At 39.8% G+C, this 20,134-nt stretch overlaps 1 protein-coding gene across 1 annotated transcript in view; it reads right to left on the minus strand.

The window, feature by feature from the left end:
* LOC147314021 (calsyntenin-2-like) overlaps positions 1–20,134 on the minus strand; it is a 338,234-nt gene that overhangs the window by 210,714 nt on the left and 107,386 nt on the right. Inside the window, exon 2 of the mRNA XM_086260806.1 lies at positions 16,161–16,283. Within this exon, the coding sequence (XP_086116932.1) occupies positions 16,161–16,283 (123 nt within the window). The remainder of the gene's footprint in view (positions 1–16,160; positions 16,284–20,134) is intronic.

Below are 20,134 nucleotides of genomic sequence, written 5' to 3' on the forward strand. Positions count from 1 at the left end.
GAATGTACAATAATACCACATGTATCTAACTGAAAGCAGCTCCCCCCTCCGCTTACTCCTCCATGGTCTACGAGTGCAGATCACCACTATCTCCTCCTGAGTTGCACCTCCATTTTATGCTCCAGCGGATGACAATAATTTAAGCCCCCTGATATGCAAATGTCCTTAATTGGACTGTCACAAGTTCCCAGGCATCGTCAACTTTATAAAATGACTGAGGCTGGGAGCAGATTGGATTTTGGTGGCCAATCTTGTACACTTAATTTTCAGTAATTTTGCGAGCGTTTCACTGCAGGGTCCTGCGACATGCCACTTACAAGAATATCTATGCTAACTAAAAGAGGTAAAAAAAAAAAGAAAAGAAAAAGAAAGTGAGAGAGAAGAAAAACTAGGCTCTCTGTCTTGTTATTTTCATTCCCTCCCTCATCTAGAGCTCTCCTTTTCTTTCCATACCCAATTACTCCCATCTCAACCAGACCCTTCAATAGTAATTCGACTCATCTTGTTTGTACCTTTTAAAACCCTCTATGATTACGGGGTTGGAGCCAGCAATGTTCCTCCCCCCCGAGGCTCTTTTTGTTCCCATTCTGTCAGATAACTGTATTTTGTTCCAAACTCTAAAACTCAGCCTTGTTTAGAAGAACACAGTTGTTTTTTTTTCTGCCTGGCACAAATCCAGTGATTTTGTTTATAGGTATTGGGAGCGGTGTGCGCATAAAAGTTTCCAAAGTCAGACACCGCATGAACATATCGTGATACGGGGTTAATACAACACATGAATATTCTTTATGAATAGTCACAGGGTAGTGTTTTCTCAGAGGGAAAATGGTGGTGGTCAGAGGGCCCGCTGGCGCCAGTGTTCGGCAGCCTCGCCTCTGTCAGTGCGCCCCAGGGTGGCTGTGGCTACAATGTAGCTTGCCATCACCAGTGTGTGAATGTGTGTGTGAATGGGTGCATGACTGGATGTGCAAAGCGCTTTGGGGTCCTTAGGGACTAGTAAAACGCTATACAAATACAGGCCATTTACCATTTACCCTTGTTGAACTATACAGGTGTACAACCAGAAGCAGTCATTTCTGCAAGTGTGTGTGTATGTGTACATGTTTAGACGTCTTTGTGAGGACAGAAAATTGGCATGCTACTATACTTGTGGGGACCAACAGTCACTCATCACCATGAGTTTGAAGGCATTTTTGATGCTCAAAATGTGGTTTTAGTGACAGGATTAAAGTTAGGTCATGGTTAGGCTTAGGGTAAGTGTTAGGCTTAGGGTAAGCGGCTAAGAAAAGGATTATGCCAATTAGATGTCCTCACTAAGATATAAAAACGAGTGAGTGAGTGTGTGTGTGTGTGTGTGTGTGTGTGTGTGTGTGTGTGTGTGTGTGCGTGTGTGCGTGTGTGCACGGCAGATGGAGATTGTATATATAAAACCAGTTCACATAATATAAACTTAACGCATTTAAGGCATTTTCCTTTCAGGTAAATAACCTTGATGTGCAGCTTCCTGGATATTGTCTGTAATCTCGAGTCAGCAGAGCCTATTAATTACCACTGATGATTTCCTGTCATGTTTCCATATAATCTTTGTTTACTTAAAATATCTCCTTTTCTGTGTCTACCAGACGACCTTCAGCACGTTCTACACTATCTTACGTGTTCGTCTGTCTGTGTATTAATTATAATGCCTAAACAGAAATTACATTCCCTGCATTACTTTCACCCCTCTATATGAAAACAAAAAAAAAATTCTTTTTCCATTCCAGTCACATTGAGTAAGTCATGTGTCCTCCCGACTGATGCCGCTTGATGTTTTACGATTTATCATCATTCCTTTCCTGTTTTCCTTCTCCGCCAGTCATTTTGCCTCTCCACCCTCCCACCCACCCACCCACCCAGCCTTCACTCAGTTAATTGAGTCTTTGATTTAAATGCGAGGGAACATTTGGAAATGATATTAGCCATGACGACATGTAGCGAAAAGAAGATAAAACAGCAGAGCAGAGATAAAAAAAAAATCTAAATAAATAAATTAATAAGAAATAAAAAGCAGAGTGTTATTAGGCTAAAGTGGGCTTCCGACTGTGAGTCGCTCCTATATACAGAGATAATATGCTCTGAGCAATGAATGTCTAAATAGGAACTAACATAACTACCACTGTCTGAATTTGTGGTTTCTCAGGGGGTGCTTGTGTCTAGAATGAATGGAACACCACAGAGCTGTAGCTCAAAAATGTAAATGTAGTCAGGTAAACAACAACAAAAAAAAACAGTTTAAAAGTTTTTTTTAGTTGTCTAGGCTTTCTGAAGGTCTTTCAAAGATTTTCTTTGGTCATTGTCTGCTTTTTCACTCATTGCACCTGATCGTTTTCAGAGGAATGTTTTTGTTCATTTGTTTTTTAAGCCACTTAGGACTACTCTATGAATCATTCAACCATAAACAAGCAGAAAAATTAGCTCAAGGGATGAACAAGGATTGCGTCTACATATAACAGACAACCAATTGTATCTTTAGGCACTTTGTAACTGGCAGACTGTCATAAAAACAGATATTTTGTTCCTATTTCGTGAACTAAACAAAAAAAATGGTAAGAATAACATAGTTTGACAAGCATGAAATAGCACTTTTGTTCCAACAAGGTGATTTCTAAAGGGCTATTAGCTGAAAACTCAGCATCTGCAGTCATGAAACTGGAGGGAAAGTTGAGGGAAAAATAAGCCTAAAAAACAATCAACAGCAGATGAGCATTATCTGAAAGTCATCTCCCTAAGAACCAGGAAAAAACTCCAGTAAAGATCTGACAGAGGACCTGAAAGATACATCTGGACCCTCAGCTGATGCATCGAAGTCCCATCAGGAATGGTTTGTCATGAAACGCTGTGTGTCTTTGTTTTACAGACTCAAATGGAAGACTCAGAAGTCAAACATAAAGTGAGCTTTCAATGCTGGTAAATCAAAAATAAAAAAAGTTCCATACTCCAAGGATTAGTAGGGACTGATGCCAGGAAAAACAAGTATCCAGGAAAACACAAAAATAATTCTGGAAGAACAGGGAAAGCAGAGCAAAGCAATCCAAAGCAAAATGGAGGAGACAACAAAGGACACTTGGGGAAGTAAAATTAAAAACAAAGCACCGGAGACAAAAGATTATCAAAATAAAACAGGAAGAGAAAACATTTAAATTAAGGCTTTTACTTTCCCACGCTGCCAAACTTGGTCTAGACCAGTCATCTTCTTGCTCGCCTTTGATGAACCAATCAGCTTCGACTTCGCTTCAAATCCCAGAACTCTGTCATTCTCTCTATCAGCCTCTCATTCGTGCAACCAACCTCCTCCCCACCACCATTCTAGACTATTGCTGCTGGGATTCCGTTCTAACATGATGGGTGATCGATGTCAAATGGTCAAATAGATTAGTTAATTCCTCTATCCTATTAAATCATGTTTAGTTCTTCTAAATAGTCTCTCCATTTTGAAATGGGGAACACAGATACATGTATGAACTTAACTTAACTAACAGCAAACTACATACAAAACCAAAAACCAAAGATAACTTACAAAACAAACAAGCAACCAAAGTTCAAACATACACCATCAAAAGAAATTATGAACACACAAAGGAAAAACCAAGCCATTAATAATTTTCAAAACCAAAAGAAAACATAAACTTGTTAAAAAACTCAAAACTGAGGATGCAGCCATAAGTAAAACACGGAGGCTCTGTCATGTTTGGGGCTTTGTTTCAGCCCGTTGCTTTGGGGAATGCAGAAACATAACTGAATGCTTTGAAGTACCATCACATTTTGACCTATCATGCAAAACCATCTGGGAAATATCTGATTGGCAACAGCTTCATTTTTCAGTGTGACAATGATCCCAAGCACACTGCCAATGCAGTAAAAGCATACTTGGCCAGAAAAACACAGGCTGCGTTAGTGGGTGGTGAAACAAAACATCGACTTTCAAGCTTGTGGGAATTTTTCCAAAATGCTTTTTTGTCTTATAACATATATTTCCATATATGATTGCACATGTTTTAATAAATCGTTACACCCATTTCCCATTTTCCTGACAAAATAGAAAGAAATGGGGGTTGGCTTGAGATGTGCACAATACTTGAGTTCCATTTTTTATTTTTGGTTTGATGGGGTTTGATTGTAGTAAATCAACATTATGTGAGTTTTACTGACTTTATTGTTCAAATTCATCTGGAAATGAGCAGTCACCATTGATAACCATGACCACCTACGTCACATACACGACTATACACTTTTTTTCATGCTTTAACTCCACTTCATAGTTATCATTTAGAAATGGTATTATCCCATCCTATCAGCATGTGTTAGCAGAAAGCTAGTATTCCACTGGCAAAATCAGCTTCCTTGCATATATAAATGTATATACCTATTTTTTTTATTCAAAAATACAGATACTGATGCTAAATAATGAAACCTTGTCTTTGTTCCTGTTTTCTGAGGACTATAGCGTCCGTGTCCTGACTGACCTCCAGCAAACGTCTGCCACTGATACTAACAGTATATGGAAATATCTTTCTTACATTGGCTCTGCTCTGGAAAAAATTTAATCTGTATGCATCAGTATAAAAATTTTGTAAAGCTTGGAAGTGCACGTGTTTATTTTTCTAGCTGAATGAATTAACAAGGAGGTGCCTTCAAAGTCACGAGTGAGCTGTAAATTGTTCTGCCCTCCAATGCATTTGGACATAGTCTTTATAGCTAAGATTGTGTAAGTCCTCATTTATGTTTTTAAGTGCTTTCTATTCAATATGAAGTAATAGTGGAGAGAGGAGTGGGTGCCTTTTCAGGTGATCATTCCTGCAGATGATTAAAGCTACAAGACATTTTGAGGAGCAATGCCCTAACAGCCTCTGTGCTCTTGAATGCGGAGCTACAAGGCCATCCAGGAATTAACTACATGGATGTGGGTGGGGGATTAGGATTAAATCTAAAGCTCTGACTATCTATTATGTTTCTATCAAAAGGAGATTTTGATTTGATTCACAGGTTCATTTCCCTCTGTTCTCCTGTGTGCTGTTTAATAACAGCAGTTCGCTGCTTTTAAATTCAGTGTGACATACAATTTCTTGCCCTTGTGGGAAAATTGCACTCACTCAATGAAACTAGGCAGTGAAAGAGTGAAGGATAAATATATTAGCAGCAAAGTAAATCAAGGAGTGGCAGTGTTGAATTCTTGAATTTTCCAAGTTTCTTCACAAATGCACGAGTGTGAGCTTGAGTTGTTCCTGAAGTTTTATTTTTCTGAAAGAGCATCTTTATGACCTCAAAATCTGTGTGACACACGCACAGCGACTAAGGTCTCTGCTGGGTGTCTGTGTGTGTGCGCAAGTGAAGTAGGGCGGTAAAGCGGAGATGTCAAATTTCCAAAAGAAATGGGGAGGTCTTCTTCAGAAAACAGACTGAGAGAGGACTCAAAATGTGATGGGATGATGTGAAGATAGGACTGGGAGTCACATCAGAGAGAGCGCAATGAAAAACAAGTATTCACGGGTAGACAGGATGAACTTTGAAATTTAAGCTGTATATCAAAAGCGTTGTCAAACTCTTTGAAGCGAAAGCTGTAATGTACTGGCAAGTGATGACTGTGATATTGACAAACTGCTAAAACATGGATTACTCTCATGGAGTGCAGCTTCGATAGCTGAACTTCAGCGAGAAGTCTTTGAAACAACATCCTTCTTTCTATCAGACTCCAACGACTCGAAGCTGACTCTTGGTTCTCTTCCTTGTGTTTGTCTCCCGAGAGGAGCGTTCATGACAGTTTGCTGACACTTTAATTGGAAGCCTCGAGGCTTGATTAGTAGTCGAGAACAAATACACCAGCAGCAAACATATGGTTATATAACAGTGCTAAATGTACCAGTTGCATGAAAATTAGATTTGTGTATAGGTGTATCCTGCACATACAAAGTGTTTTATTCAGAGCAGCAGCTGCAACAGTGACACCTTTTAAATAAATCTATAAACATCTTGTTAAATGAAAGACTGGAGTTATTGGCACTTGCAGTTATTGAGAAACTGTACATTACAAACAGCTATTTGCACACACATTTAAATATGGTTTCTTCTTTTTTTGCACACCTTCAACCACAAGATGCATGTGCTTTATATGCACAGAAACATCCAGAGCTGGAAAATGAAGCCAAACCCTGCAGTTCCTGGAGTGACCACTTGAGGTCAAAAGCAAGTCAATCTCCAAAGACGCAGACGAACTAAACAGCGTTATATTCCACCAACACCTTTGGAAAGCACATTAACACCCTGGTACAAACGATAATACGGTGGGTGGATTTAAAAAAATATATATATATATATTTTTTTTTAAATAACACGCATTTAGCTTTTGTTAAAGCTTATTCATGGGTCCACACGAAGTGATTTGCTTGTCGTGCATCACTTTTAAACTGACAGTCGGTGGAGTCCAGGCTCTAGTTGGCTTAAATGATAAGGAATAAAAATAGTAACATCACACAGAAAAACACAGGTTTTAGCTATTATCTTTTTTAAACCGTAGAAAAATGTATTTCTATTGTAGATAGTGAAAAAAAGAAAATTTTTTGTTAGTTAATTAAATTTTTTTTTTTATGGAGGGGGTTTTTATCAATAGGAAGAGCTGTAAATAGCTGAAAATACAGTTAAAACTCCCAAATCTATGCCTTACTTATTCCAAAAGCGGCCCAGTGGACCGGATTGGAGCCCTGGGCAGGATGAATCTGGCCCCCAGGCCAAATGTTTGACACCACTGATCTAAAGAATACATCACAGCTGTACACTTACTGCAGTAATAATCGACGTTTTCAATTGAGCAACCTAAAAAAATTGATTAAATAAATACCACCAAATTTGTCTTTATGAAAGAGGCTACGTTACTAAGCTGCACAGCGAGATAAGGATGAAGTCAATTGAAAATTCAGCTTAATGGAATTGAAGATATCTAAAATGTGGTTGGTTTTTTTTCCAGAGTCCTTTTGAACGAACAAAGAGTGAGTGACTCTAACCTGCCTGACACCCCTCTGCCAGTTTTGTAACTCATCAAAAGACAAAAAAAAGCTAAAAGCCCGGAAAAAAATCTCATTACAAAGACTATTTCCCTCATCTGTGTGGTTCAGTGAAGAAGCAGATTGCATTTCAGTACTTCATTAATAAATGAGTATGTGAACAATGGCAGAGTGATGGTTCCATTGTCTTCAAGCTGAACACTATAGGGCACTCTGAATGTTAGAAGCAAGATAGTCATTATGCTGCCGGTTCTCTTCAGCTCAAAAGTCAGCCGAAGCAAGTTTGCGAGGATACCTGTATCACACAATAACACTGTGCTCAAGTTTTACAGGCTTGTTGCACTAGCACTCCACACTTTGTCAGGTCCATCTGTTTCCTGTTAGCCTTCATAAATGACATCAAATAGAAGTAATTAGATTTTATTTGTCCAAAATGTAAGAGCAGTCATCTGTGGGGAAAATCATGCAACATGCTGTGCACAGGAGCTCAGTTGTTGGATGAAATCTGACAGGTGGAAATCATCCGAGCAAAGATGAGACAATTGTGCGAGCGCACGGGAAGGAAGAAAGGAAAGCGAGTGTTTGTTTCAGGTCGAAATACGAGAAGAAAAATGCTAAATAAGAAGGAAGGAGGAGCTGAACCATGGAAGGAGGAGAACCTGAACAGAAAGCAGAGATGGATTAAGGGCATCCGGCAGCCTTGTGATGGAGGATTCTTCTTTTTTTCGTGTGTGTCTTTGGACCATCGCTCTGCAAAATTATTTCAATCTGTTACCTTTTAATCATCGTTTTAAGCCACAGCTTTGAAGTAGAGTGTTTTAAGTGAACTGACACAGCCGCACCTGTTGAAAAATAAAAAAAAGGGGGAAAAAAGTTGCCTTATTAAAAGCAGCCCCCTGGCCCTAAATTTCCATTCAGCTCACGAGATGAAATTTAAAAGGCATAAAGGCTCTATCACAAGACAGCTCCTTCTTTAACTCCACATCTATATTTCTCAGTCGTGATGGTCTTAGATGAGAATGACATCTAGTTTCCATTTATTCAATCCGACAAACGATACAATAAAACGTAATAAACTCAGCTTAAACACGGCGGGTGGAGGCGATGCAAAAGAAATAGCGAGCGAGGAAAAGTTTCCGCGAAATGAGATGTCCTTTTCCTGCGAATCTCCCCTCATTAAAGAAAGCACTTTCTGCCATTTCCCTCAGCATCTTTAAAATGTGTCTGATGCAGCGCTGCATTTAGATGTCATGGTACTCAGCTGAATGTCTTTTGCAAAATACAGTCCCACTCATGATTCCCTCAGAGGACTCTCCTCACTCTGCAGAGCAGAACTAATGGGCCCATTATACTCGGTGTTCTCACCCTTGCGAACGGCGCCACGTGCCAGAAGTGACACCACATTTGGTGTTGTCTCAGCCACTGTGTTGCAGTTTCAGAGTTGTGGCATCAACATCGTTCTTCATTCTCAAGCTTGTGTTAAGCTTGAGAATGCGTCTTTAAAATGCAAAGTACATGATAATAATAATAATAATAATAGTGAAACTTATGTGAATGTTCAAGCTCTGCATTTACTCCTCTACCTGCTGTCCTAGGTGTTTAGCTGCTTTTCTGTTCATTACATCACTTGCACTTTCCCACACTCAAAGCCCACATTATTGCTGTAGTCCAATCATCTTTCTCTCGCCTTCTTCAAACCAACAAGGAGGGGGTCCTGCCTTAATTCCTGTCACTGCCGTGATGGGCAGAGTTTAAAGGGACTAGAGTTTTTTGCCTCAATAAATCATATTCAGTTCCTTCTAATGATCTCTCTTCATTGAAATAATTACAATAAAATTTATAGTAATAATAACAATTTCACTAGCTGACTATGCACACTGGCACATCTGTAGGAAACATCACTGTGTTGCAGCTGTGCGCCAAAGAGTCAGAAACACTGCTTCGTTGTAGTCAACAAAGTAAATGAACAAAAGAACAATCAGGAAAATGTGGAATTATTTTAATAGTAGCCGACTGAATGTGAAAAAGTAACTAACTGAACCTCAATTACCCCAACCTGTCGCAGCGGATGGCCCCGCCCCTCCCTGAGCCTGGCTCTGCCGGAGGTTTCTTCCTGTTAAAAGGGAGTTTTTCCTCCCCACTGTCGCCCAAGTGCTTGTTCATAGGGAGTCATATGATTGTTGGGTTTTTTCTCTGTATGTGTTATTGTAGGATCTACCTTACAATATAAAGCGCCTTGAGGCGACTGTTGTTGTGATGTTGTTGTGAACCTGTAAACTGCAAAACTAACCATTAAAACATTAACCATTAAAAACAACACTGCTGTCAGTGTGCTGGGTGACAGATCATAGGCGCTGTCTGAGTCAAGTAGCTGCAAGTATGCATGCTAAGAGAAGTGGTATTTTCATATTAAGACCTCTCAACATGCGTATTTTGAGACTTCAAAGCATTTTCTAGCTTGCCATTATCTTATCTTTTACAAGGAGAAACAGTGACTGTACCCTAACCTTTACATCCTCTGTTCATTAAGCCATTTATCTCACTTCAACATATTTCTTCCATCTGAGTCACACAACATATATCAACCTTAGAACAAACCCTTCTCATTCTTCTCTTGTTAATAAACGCAAAGCAGTGTTAATTCTCCACCTACACACTGCGCCGAGCTCTACTACTACCATGTTAACAAGATACTTTTGATAATTAGCTTGAGATCTGTTTCTCAATCAGACAGACGCTGAGAGGCTAATTAATCACAGCACATTAGCCACCCTGTATGTTTATGTGAATCTATTTACCTTGCTTTATGGTGAGAGATGATGTGCTATCACCTGCCGTTTTTTAAGTAATGGGAAGCTGCTGGATTCTCCCAAGGTCAGAGATAATTATTTTTTATTAATGTCTTGAGAGGTATATTTTCGTAATGCGGAAAAATTTGAATTCAGAAACACTGTTTGCGCAGACATCAGAAGAGACAGCGGGAATCGGGCTGATACCTGCTGTCAGTCTGATTTCTTATTTGCTGTGAATGATTGCAGAACACAAACAGGAATAAGTAGCAAGCCTACCTCTTCTAGAGTCTGACAAAAGGCACGTGTCGTGTGGCACATTAGAGCCAATGTAAAGTGGGGGATATATTTATGAAAGCTGAATGTGTAAGTGAATGTGTAGAGGGGAGGTTTTAAGGTTTTCTGAGCCTGTCTCAACTGCCAGCGCTCCTGATTGAGCCACGTATGCGCTTTGCGGGTCACTGGTGAGACATTTGCTTGCCGCCCAAATAAAAGTCGCGAGGCTCCAGGGACCAGTGGAAGTGAAGGATTGACACATGAATAGTAAGTTAGGCCTCAAGAAAATACATGGGTGCCGGTGTCTGTGTGTGTGCAGGCAGCAGAAAATGAGGAATGACTGACAACCAGCTAACCTGTGTCAAATACCAGCGCTCAGCACTGCTTTTGCCCATTAACCTTGCAAAACCTGGCACTTTAGAAGCCTACTCAGAACACTGGGCCTGCAAAAAGTCACCTAAAACAGCCACTTCATCTTAATAACCTGATGGACTATTGCACTGTTCTCACATATTTTCTACCACTGACAGAGTGAATGTTTCAGAATGCAGTCCATTTTTACATCAACAAGAGAATTTTACTTTTAGCAGAGCAGAACAGTTTGAAACACCCACTGTACTTGTAAAAAAATTTAAATCCTGCTTGACCGAAGCTAGTTTTTGTCATTAACACTGCTAGGAATCTTTGCCTATTCATTTTATAAACTGCTTAATTGTGTAGTTTTTCTAGTGAACCCTAATTTCAGTATTTCACTATTTATTTTTTGAATGAGTGATTTATTACTTTAACAGTTTTGTTCGTTGTTGTGTTTTTTTAAGTTACAGATTTCCATTAAGTAATTAAGAATTAATTTTAGAAATAACATATAAAGCCAAACAGGACCATGTTCGTGCATACTTAGCAGGGCTATTCCAGCATCCAACAGTTTGACTATACCTACATTTTGTCACTCAGGGATTGACATCAACCTCGTAACCCACTTGTGGGTCAGCGTTGCTAATCTAACATAAAGTTACATAAAACAGAGCCTCAGCATCTGAACTATAAACATAATTGCCCCCCACACACACACACACGATTAAAATTTTAGCAAACAGAACTTCCTCCACATGCCTTCTTAGAAAGCTATCGTTAATTAATGAACAACTGCAGACTGGCACTCACAGGCATGTCTGTAGTGTGTATTTATTCAGGAGACTGCTGTGAGTCTGTGCTCATTAACATTATAGTTGTTAAAAGTAAAATCCCAAGTGGGTAAAATACTCTGAAACCTGTGGCCCCTCCCACTTAATAATTGTGTTCAAATAGTAAATTAAGTAAAATATTGGTTGTTGAGTGGGTGTTCTCTGGAAAGATTAGTTGGGATTACACCTCGTAAACAGAATCGCAAATTTTAAACAAATAATACCTACTAGACAGACAAATTTTGTATCAAAGTTAATTTAATCAGTCGCGTTATATTCACGGGAATGTGTTTGTGTATATGTGATTGCTGCAATAATTTGTCCAGTAGAAATTATTGCCTAAGAACATTCATTTGTGACTCTCATCTTAAGTTAAGGATGAATAGTTTTAATACTGTCTTATTTTAATACTTTCTTGTCAATATGAAATGTCCCGAACTTTCCAGAGATGCCATTTAGTGCTAGGTTGCAGCATCCAGAGCAATACTTGTCATGTGACAGTCTTAGCTAACTGAAAGGTATCTGTAAAGTCTCCAGGGCCCTTTGATTATCTTAAGTGACATATTACAATCCCAGAAAAGATTGGAGCGCTGTGTAAAACAGACTGCAATGATTTATAAATCCCATAAATTCATATTTTGTTTAGGAAGACATATCAAATGTATAAAGGGACATTTCACTAGTTCCTGAAAAATACTAGCTGATTTTAAATTTGATGGCAGTAAGAGAGTGGTACTAAAAAGAAAAAGCTGGAGGTTATTTGGCAACAGATCAGTAACATGGTCAGGTATAAAAACAGCGTCTTAGAGAAGCAGAGTTTCTCTGAAGAAGAGATAGACAGATGTTCACCCATCTACAAAAAGTCATCTACAAATTGTGTAAAATTATTCAGAACAAAATATTCCTCAATGGAAATTGCAAAGAATATCTCATCTACAGCACATAATATCAACAATATCAATAAAGATTCAGAGAATTTGGAGAAATCGTTCTAATCTTTCTCCAAGGCATGAATCTGTGTATGGGCTCAGGAACACTTCCAGAAATCTGTGAACACAGTTCACCGTGCCATCCACATATTCAAGTTACAGCTCTACCATGCAAAGAAGAAGCCATTTGTGAATCATCCAGAAAAATTGCTGTCTTCTCTTGGCCAAGCTCATTTAAAATGGAACGAGGCAATGTGGAAAAAATGTTTTGTGGGCAAAAATCAAAATCAAAAAGGGAGAAAAGATGGACCATCCAGCTTTTTATAAGCACTCGGTTTAAAAACCTGCATCTCTGGTGGTGTGGGGTGCATTGGTGCCTGTAATTAAACTGGCACACCTGGAAAGGCCCCATCAATGCTGAAAGATCTATACAGGTTTGCGTCATATGAAGCGTTGCTTCATAATAAAAGACAGCTGATGCTAAACTGGTCTCCCTGCATTCCAGACTTTTCCATGATTGAAAACACTGGATACATCATGGAACAGAAAATATGACAAAGAAGACTGCACTGTTGACCAGCTGGAATTAAATATGAGACCAGAACTAGGCAATGTTTCTCTTCCAAAAGTCCAGCAGTTGGTCTCCATAGTTACCAGATGTTAACAGACTGTTGCTAAGGAGAGGGGAAGCTACACAGTAGTAAAGATGGCCCTGTCCGCCATCAAATTGATAATAAGCAATTTTTTCCCCAAAAAGTCAAATTTCTAATTTTCAACCGTTCAAAATGTCCCTGTGTTCTACTGTGAATAAAATATGGTTTAATTCGATTTTTTTAATCTTTGAATTCTGTTTTTATTTACATTTTACACAGCATCCCAACTTTTATGGAAATGAGGTTGCATAATATATGTCACAGGCCAATATTCCTTTATAGTGCATCTGAATCAGATCAGTCAGTAGCTCCTAATTTATGGCAAAGGAGCACAAAATTACATCATATTAAGTATACAGATGGAAATTAAAAGATGAATTTAAATTGACAAGTTTCAGTGCCAAACCATTCGGACTGGCAGTAACACCTACTTTGCTCCAGTGCTCAGTATCAGAGCCACCCAAGATTGTGTGCTCAGCTCCCTTCTGTTCAAACTAGACACCCATGACTGTCTTTTCAGACATGGAGATTGTGGAAAATTAAGGCCCTATTTGAGAGACGCAGACACAGAGCTGAGATGGAGCAAATGAATATTTTTCTTTCAAAATTTTCTTTCTTTTAAAAGACTCCAGTCCCCATGCGACCCTGAATGGTTATGGTGACAGTCATCACACAATTGTACCCTGCTAAAGAAAGCTCAGAACCCACTGTACCTAATACTATCACGTACATCACCAGCACCCAGCATTGGTGAAAGCAGTGGGGTTACTAAAGGGCAGCCACAGCCTGTGCTGTCAGAAATAGGGAAGTAACGGCTTCTATACATGTTGGAGCAGTTTCCTTCCTCAGGTTCGGAGAATACTAAACCTTTTGTAATGATTAAATTATGTATTATTTGTGAGACCTGGTGTTGCATTGATGTGATGTCTGATTAACAACTTAAGCCTGAAGCATGTGGAAGATGTGTTTCCGGACAGGCTGACCCAACACCAGAGTTTACAGAGAACTACAACTAGCTTTATCTCGAGCTCAGTCTTTAAAACTAATCTGTAGTTTTGCATAACAGCCTGATGCAGTCTTTCTGATTTCCTTGGTAACCTAATAAGGTCTAGTTTTACCAAGCTGACATGTTCTCTTGGTACTTGTCACTTTTCCAGCACAGTTTCAACATCGCTCTATGCAGAGCTGTCACTGGAACGGAAAAATCCAAGTTGATGATTGAGTTTGTGTAGGCACTTGTCAACTAATAAAATTATGTGTTGTGACAGAGTAGACAGAAGCATATGCTACAGACAAGGTTTCTTTCCTGCACATTCTAACTCACTTCATGAATATAAAATCAACTTAGTTATAAAGCAGAGAATGTATATTGAAGTGTTGCCTTGATGTCTGGAGCATATAGCTGTCTGAATCAGGTGCCTTTTTTATTCTCCTTGTTTCCTAGGGCAAAACGGCTCCATTTTGTCACACACAGCCATGCATAAAGCAATGAGTATCTATGCTGGCGCATTTCACTTGTCATGATATTCTGTCTCTGTGATTTTGAAGCTTCTGATCTGCTGTAGCGCCACAGTGATGGCTGATGTCAGTCTCAGCCAGCTTTTAGACAGACACAGTGCTGCCACAGTTCCTGTTGTTCCAGACCAGTGACTGTGGTGACTGCTGCATCCTGCTCGGCAGTCCGGGAGGATTACTGGTCAGGTTTGGAGTGATGTTAAAGACAGGTGTGTACGGCAGCTTAGTCATATTTTGCTGCTGAATTAATCTCAACCATGAGGGGCTTCCCAGAAAATGTGTGTATCCCGATTTCCACATAAATGTTTGTGGTGTGTATACGTGTGTGTGTGTGTGTGTTTGTGTGTGTGTGAGTGAGAGAGAGACATTTTAACACCTTTCAAAAGTGTAGAAATGTGCTCAAGCAGATGCTGATTTTACGATCTCGTCAATATATCACTGCTCCTGCAATCGTCGATTCATCTGGGTGACTGTTGTCAGTCAGGCGTGGCGTGTCCGTGTCTTAGATCTATGGTAATTGAAACCTGGCTGGCCTAATTAATGAGCCTTAACCACTACCTGCCCTGCCACTCCACACTGGCAATTTGCTGGAAGAAGGAAAGATTCACTTCAGCTAATTACTGGATAACTCTCTCTGGCCTGAATCTTGTCTGTGCATTTGGATAAAACTTCTGTAAGAGTGTCTGCTGCACTGTGGGCTTGCTGGGGGTTGCTCAACAGTGCACAGGGAGGGAGATGAATGTGGGAAGTGGTGATAAGATGCAATAGACAATGTAGAACTGACAGAGATAGCAGGACAAGAGAGGGCGGACTGCAAAAAAACATCATGGTAATGCTACAGCTTTTGTTTCTTAATATCGAAGTGCAAGATCTCTCTTTTACTCTCACTTATGCAATCCTGGAATACTCATGTGCTCTGCCTGCTCTCTGTGTGCACTTCCTGCTTGTGTGGCTATCAGTCTTTCAAGAGCCAGAGGACATACGCTGGTCAGCCAGCTACCCTCCCCACTGTCTAATCATTTTCTCTCTTTTTCCCTGTGGGGTGGCCATTACAGTGAGCCCCTCAGGCCATGCTCCAGCACATGCACACACACATACGCACACACTCACAATAGCCAATAATGAAAAAAAATGTGTTGGTAAGCACACAAATCACACGCGCCCCCCTCTCCGTCCAACCATTCGTCCAGCTCAGCTTGAGGGTCTCTGTGAGTGGGCTTCAGCCCCGCACAACAGCCCCATGCTAGTGCCCTGGCCACATTAGCAGCCTGGCAGGAGATTGACTGTTTGGGCTCGCCAACAGCCTCCAGCTAACGTCCTCCCACAAGAGCTGGCACCCTTTGGATGAGCTGGAATGGCCACAAAGTGGGAAGAATCTAATCCGGTTTGACTCGTCTTTTTTTCTTACCCTCCCGTCCCCACTCTTCTCCGCCACCATGGGGCTTATTTGGGCTACTTTCCACTCTAAATAAATATGAAAGATGAGTATGTGATGTATGTTCACTGGGAATTATTGGATTTAATAGTTGCAGGCAGCAAAGAGCTCGGATAACTCTTAAAAAAAGGCTGTGATGCAGCAGTTATAGTGAAGCCAATTTAAGCCCCTTCACATTGATGTCACATGACAGCTTTATATGTTTATACCCTTAGTGTAAGTATATCCCGCGGCTATGCTTCACTGTGCGGATTAACACCTGAGTCATTGGCGACCGCCTCCATTTGGTCTGCTCTGTTGCTATGATCCTTGTCAAGTTGACAACCTGGTTGAAATGTATGATACCTGCATAAGGAACTGGGGCATCTTTATCCAGGGCCACCAGGGGAGGATCCAGCAGAACGATGTCAGTGTTTTCAGTGATCACCCCATGGTATGATGTCTCAATCCAAGGCTTGTGTTTATTCACTGTGGAGACAGAAAGAAAACATATGTAAACTAAAAAGTCTATGCTTCAGCCTTAACATACTAAAATGCAAATCTTCAACTAATGTCACCTTTAAAAACAAAACAAAACGTGGCCACAGACAAGTTCACCTAACATGCTGCTGCAAATAGCCGTACAAATTTTACTGGCAAAGCTCCTGCAGCCTCCTTTTCTATAAGACCTTTTCATTTTGGCTAATCTCCCCTGCTACTTCTGTTCTTTCTTTTGTTCTTTTCTTCCTTCAAACATTCCCCGCAGGTTTCAAAGCATGGTGACAAAACTCAACCAAAGACCACCACTGTGCTGCCAACACAAAACTGTGGTCTGAGTCAAAACACAGGGTCTTATTAATGGTCATAACTGAATAAAAGCCCTTTGGATTGTGCGCAGCATTGTGCCAATCCACTTGCGATTTGCTTACTATTCTAAAGTCAAAAGAAGAAGAAGAAGAAGGAGACAAAGAGCCAAAAGAAAACAGCGGATCATATGAACCATTTTTGCTGCCTTTTAGCCAGGCCATAAAAACAAACAAACGAAAAACACAGCACTTTGTCTACTTTCGAAATGTCATGTTTTTGTATGTGGATTGAAATTGACGATGAAAAGCTTTAATTTGAGGTCCCCTGAGAAGTGGTGCTTAAAAAACAGAATATTTTATTTAATGGTGAATGAAGTGCATAAACAATAATTACTTTTCATTCAGTGAAAGGAAAACCAAAGAAAGCATGCTCTTTCTAAATCCTAATCAAGCAATCATTGTTATAGAGCACTTCAGTTATGCACTGAATGCCAGTAAAAACCACTTGACAATGCTAAAAAGTGGAGTTTCCAAACAAGACAAGTAAATGCACCCAGACATCATGCTCGTTTAATGTGAGTACACAAAGAACACTTTGTTGTCGTTATGAAACAAATGCATCTTCAATTACATTTTCATTTAATCATTTCCACACAATTTAATTATCTGCTTTCACTGCACTTAAAATCAAATTAACATGGTCTAAAACAGTGATTCCCAACCAGGAGTACTCGGAGCCCGGGGGACACTTCTACAGCTGCCTGGGTGCTTGTGGTAAGATTGTATGAAACTCAACTAATGTGAATTTGATGTGTTTGTATCGCGGTGAAAAATCACCATCGAAATAGGATCAAAGTTGAAACAGTGGTGATCAGAAGTTATAATCATGCTAATCTGTAAGCTATCAGATGGAGCAGATCTTCAACCAACAGGAGTCAATTATCAGTTAGCTTGTTAACATCAAAAATGTTAGTTAAATATTATTATTATCATCATCATAATGATAGATGGTTGGTATAATTATATACAAGAGGTGGATATGACAGTGCTAGAAACTATTAGCTAAAAGTGACTGCCACAAAAGTCAAAATTGTTAGCTTAAATGGTTTGAACAGTCAAGGGAACAGGTAAGAGGAAAAAGGGAAATAGTTTTGTAAATGTAATAATGGTTCAATTAGCTAAAAGTAACCAAAATAAGGAAATTATGAAAACTGAAAAATAGACTGATGAAAAATGGTTCAAATTACTAGCTAAACATAATAGTGTCATAATGGAACTTGCCAAAAGCAATAGCTGAAATAGCTAAATGTAATCCATGTAAATTAAGTGTTGAAAGAGCAAGTTTCTATCACTTCAGTACTTAACTTGATATTTAGGCACAAGTATTGAAATTATATTTTCACTTAATGTGAGTAGCAGAAAAAAAGGTAATGAGACTGGGGAAATGCATGTTAGCACCACAGGGATGCATATTCATGAATGTCAACCCGCAAAGCATGGCTAACAGCGCTGATACAATCAGTCTCATTTACAGGGAGACAGAGATGGGAACACGTTAGTGTATTTGGGTGTGATAAACATGCATGAGGTTGTGACAACAGTTAGGGGTAAAACTTTTTTTTTTCCCACAGGATTTCATCTTTAAATGTCAAACTGTGTCATGTTGGGAATGAAAATCTTGCTGTTGATGATGCACAGGAATATCAAGTAGAAACATTATTTGAATGTGTTATCACGGCGCCTCCAAGACATACAAAAAAATATCACTCTTGAGAGGCTTTTTTTTCCAAAGCAATCTGTTGTTGGACTGTTACAGAACAATTAGCACACTGTTGCAGAAATAAACCAGACAAAATCAACTGCTTTAGCAGGATCCCATGCAGGCAAATCCAAAAATAAGTAATCTGTAAAAGATGACAAGAAAAAAGCTAATATTATTCTCCAACTTGGTACGAGTGCGCAACCCCAATAAATGTGTAATACAGGGCATAATACTGTTTGAGTACAATGCATGACAGCTAATGAGGGGTCTAGAGAATAGAAGGGGCTTGTCATCGGCTTCAAATTCAGTCTTCTCACAGTTTAGATGACCTATTGATCTTTTAATCCTTCATTCTCGGTTTCTGCCACTCACCATGACTACTTAGCAGTGTCACGCTGACCCAAAGGTTCTGTTCAGCATTATCCAAATTTTCCCCTGTGAAAGCACAAAGCATTCCAACCTGGCCTCACTCCCAGCTCGTCACATAATGTTGCTTGTGATAATTTTTCGACTTGGGTAGTCTGTGCAGACCTTCGTGTGTCACCCTACCTGATGTCGTGACCACTATGCTAGAAATGAGCATGATTAAGCACAACCATCATTTTTTCCTAAACTGATGCATGTAGCTCTGTTGTTTTAATTGGACATACCAATAGCCCATCCACATGCCTTCCAATCCATCCATCCATACGTACATCCTCTTCTGCTTATCCATTTGCTCCCAACTAGGCTTCTGTAAGTTTTTGTACATCATCATCCTTCAAGCAACTGTAGTAAAGGTGCATTAAATGTGTACTGTAACCAAGTCTTAGCTTGTTAGAATTAAGAAAATGCCTTTTCAAAAACTTTAAAAAATAAGTTTTTCTGTTCATAAACTGCAGTACACAGTGATTATTGGTGTGAACATTGCAAATTAGTTTATTAATATCACACTGCTGGTGACCTTTGTCATATCAAGCATGTGCAAAGTGGACTGTTTTTCCAGTCGGTGTGCCCAAGCTGCATTGACATTGAGGGTTAAATCCATCTTAAAGTCTCACTGCTCTCAGTGTGTGGGATGGAATCGTTTTTCAGCAGAAGTAATGAGACCATTAAAAGAGACTCCACCTCCACTAATCACCACAGTATCTCAATGGGAGTACCACCTACGCGTTAACCCCCAATGACAGCTCGTGTATTCATTGGTAAGAAATATGATGCTGGCACCACTTTAGCAGAGTGGGGTTCATGTACTGACAACTTGAGACAAAACCCTGAGTCAGTGCCACAAAATGTATGATATGTTTCTTTATCCTTAGAAATAATGCAGGACATCAGAAGTCGAGAAGAGGTAGAAGGGAGGGCGTGCAGGTGGGGGGAGAATTGAATGAGCCGGACGATCAGTCCCAGAGATTCCCAGAGGAAACATTGCAGCCGATTAACACAATCGAACCCACGGCTGCAAGCACTAATGCCTTGAAACCAAGTGATTAGCCACATACTCATCAATGGGGTCTTGTATCAAAACTACACACGGTTAATCCGCTAATCAATCTGAAATGAACATGAATCTCAGCCAAAGTTGTCTGCAGTTTCCCCTCTGCAGGTAGAAAGAGAACAGTTGTTCTCTTCGCTAAAAGGCTTTGAGCTTTTATCTACTAACGACACACCAGTGAGATTGGTCTTTTCGACATCTGATTGAACTGTGTGGTGCTGTGAGGCCTTCAGGCTTCAAACAGACTATAATAAGATGTGTGCTTAAAAAAGGACCAAACAAACATGCCCACGCGTGA

This window comes from Aulonocara sp. 'chitande type north' Nkhata Bay, linkage group LG14, assembly GCF_057382095.1.
Source record: "Aulonocara sp. 'chitande type north' Nkhata Bay isolate Kocher_YH1m ecotype deep benthic linkage group LG14, A_spYH_male_GT1.1, whole genome shotgun sequence".
NCBI lineage: Eukaryota > Metazoa > Chordata > Actinopteri > Cichliformes > Cichlidae > Aulonocara > Aulonocara sp. 'chitande type north' Nkhata Bay.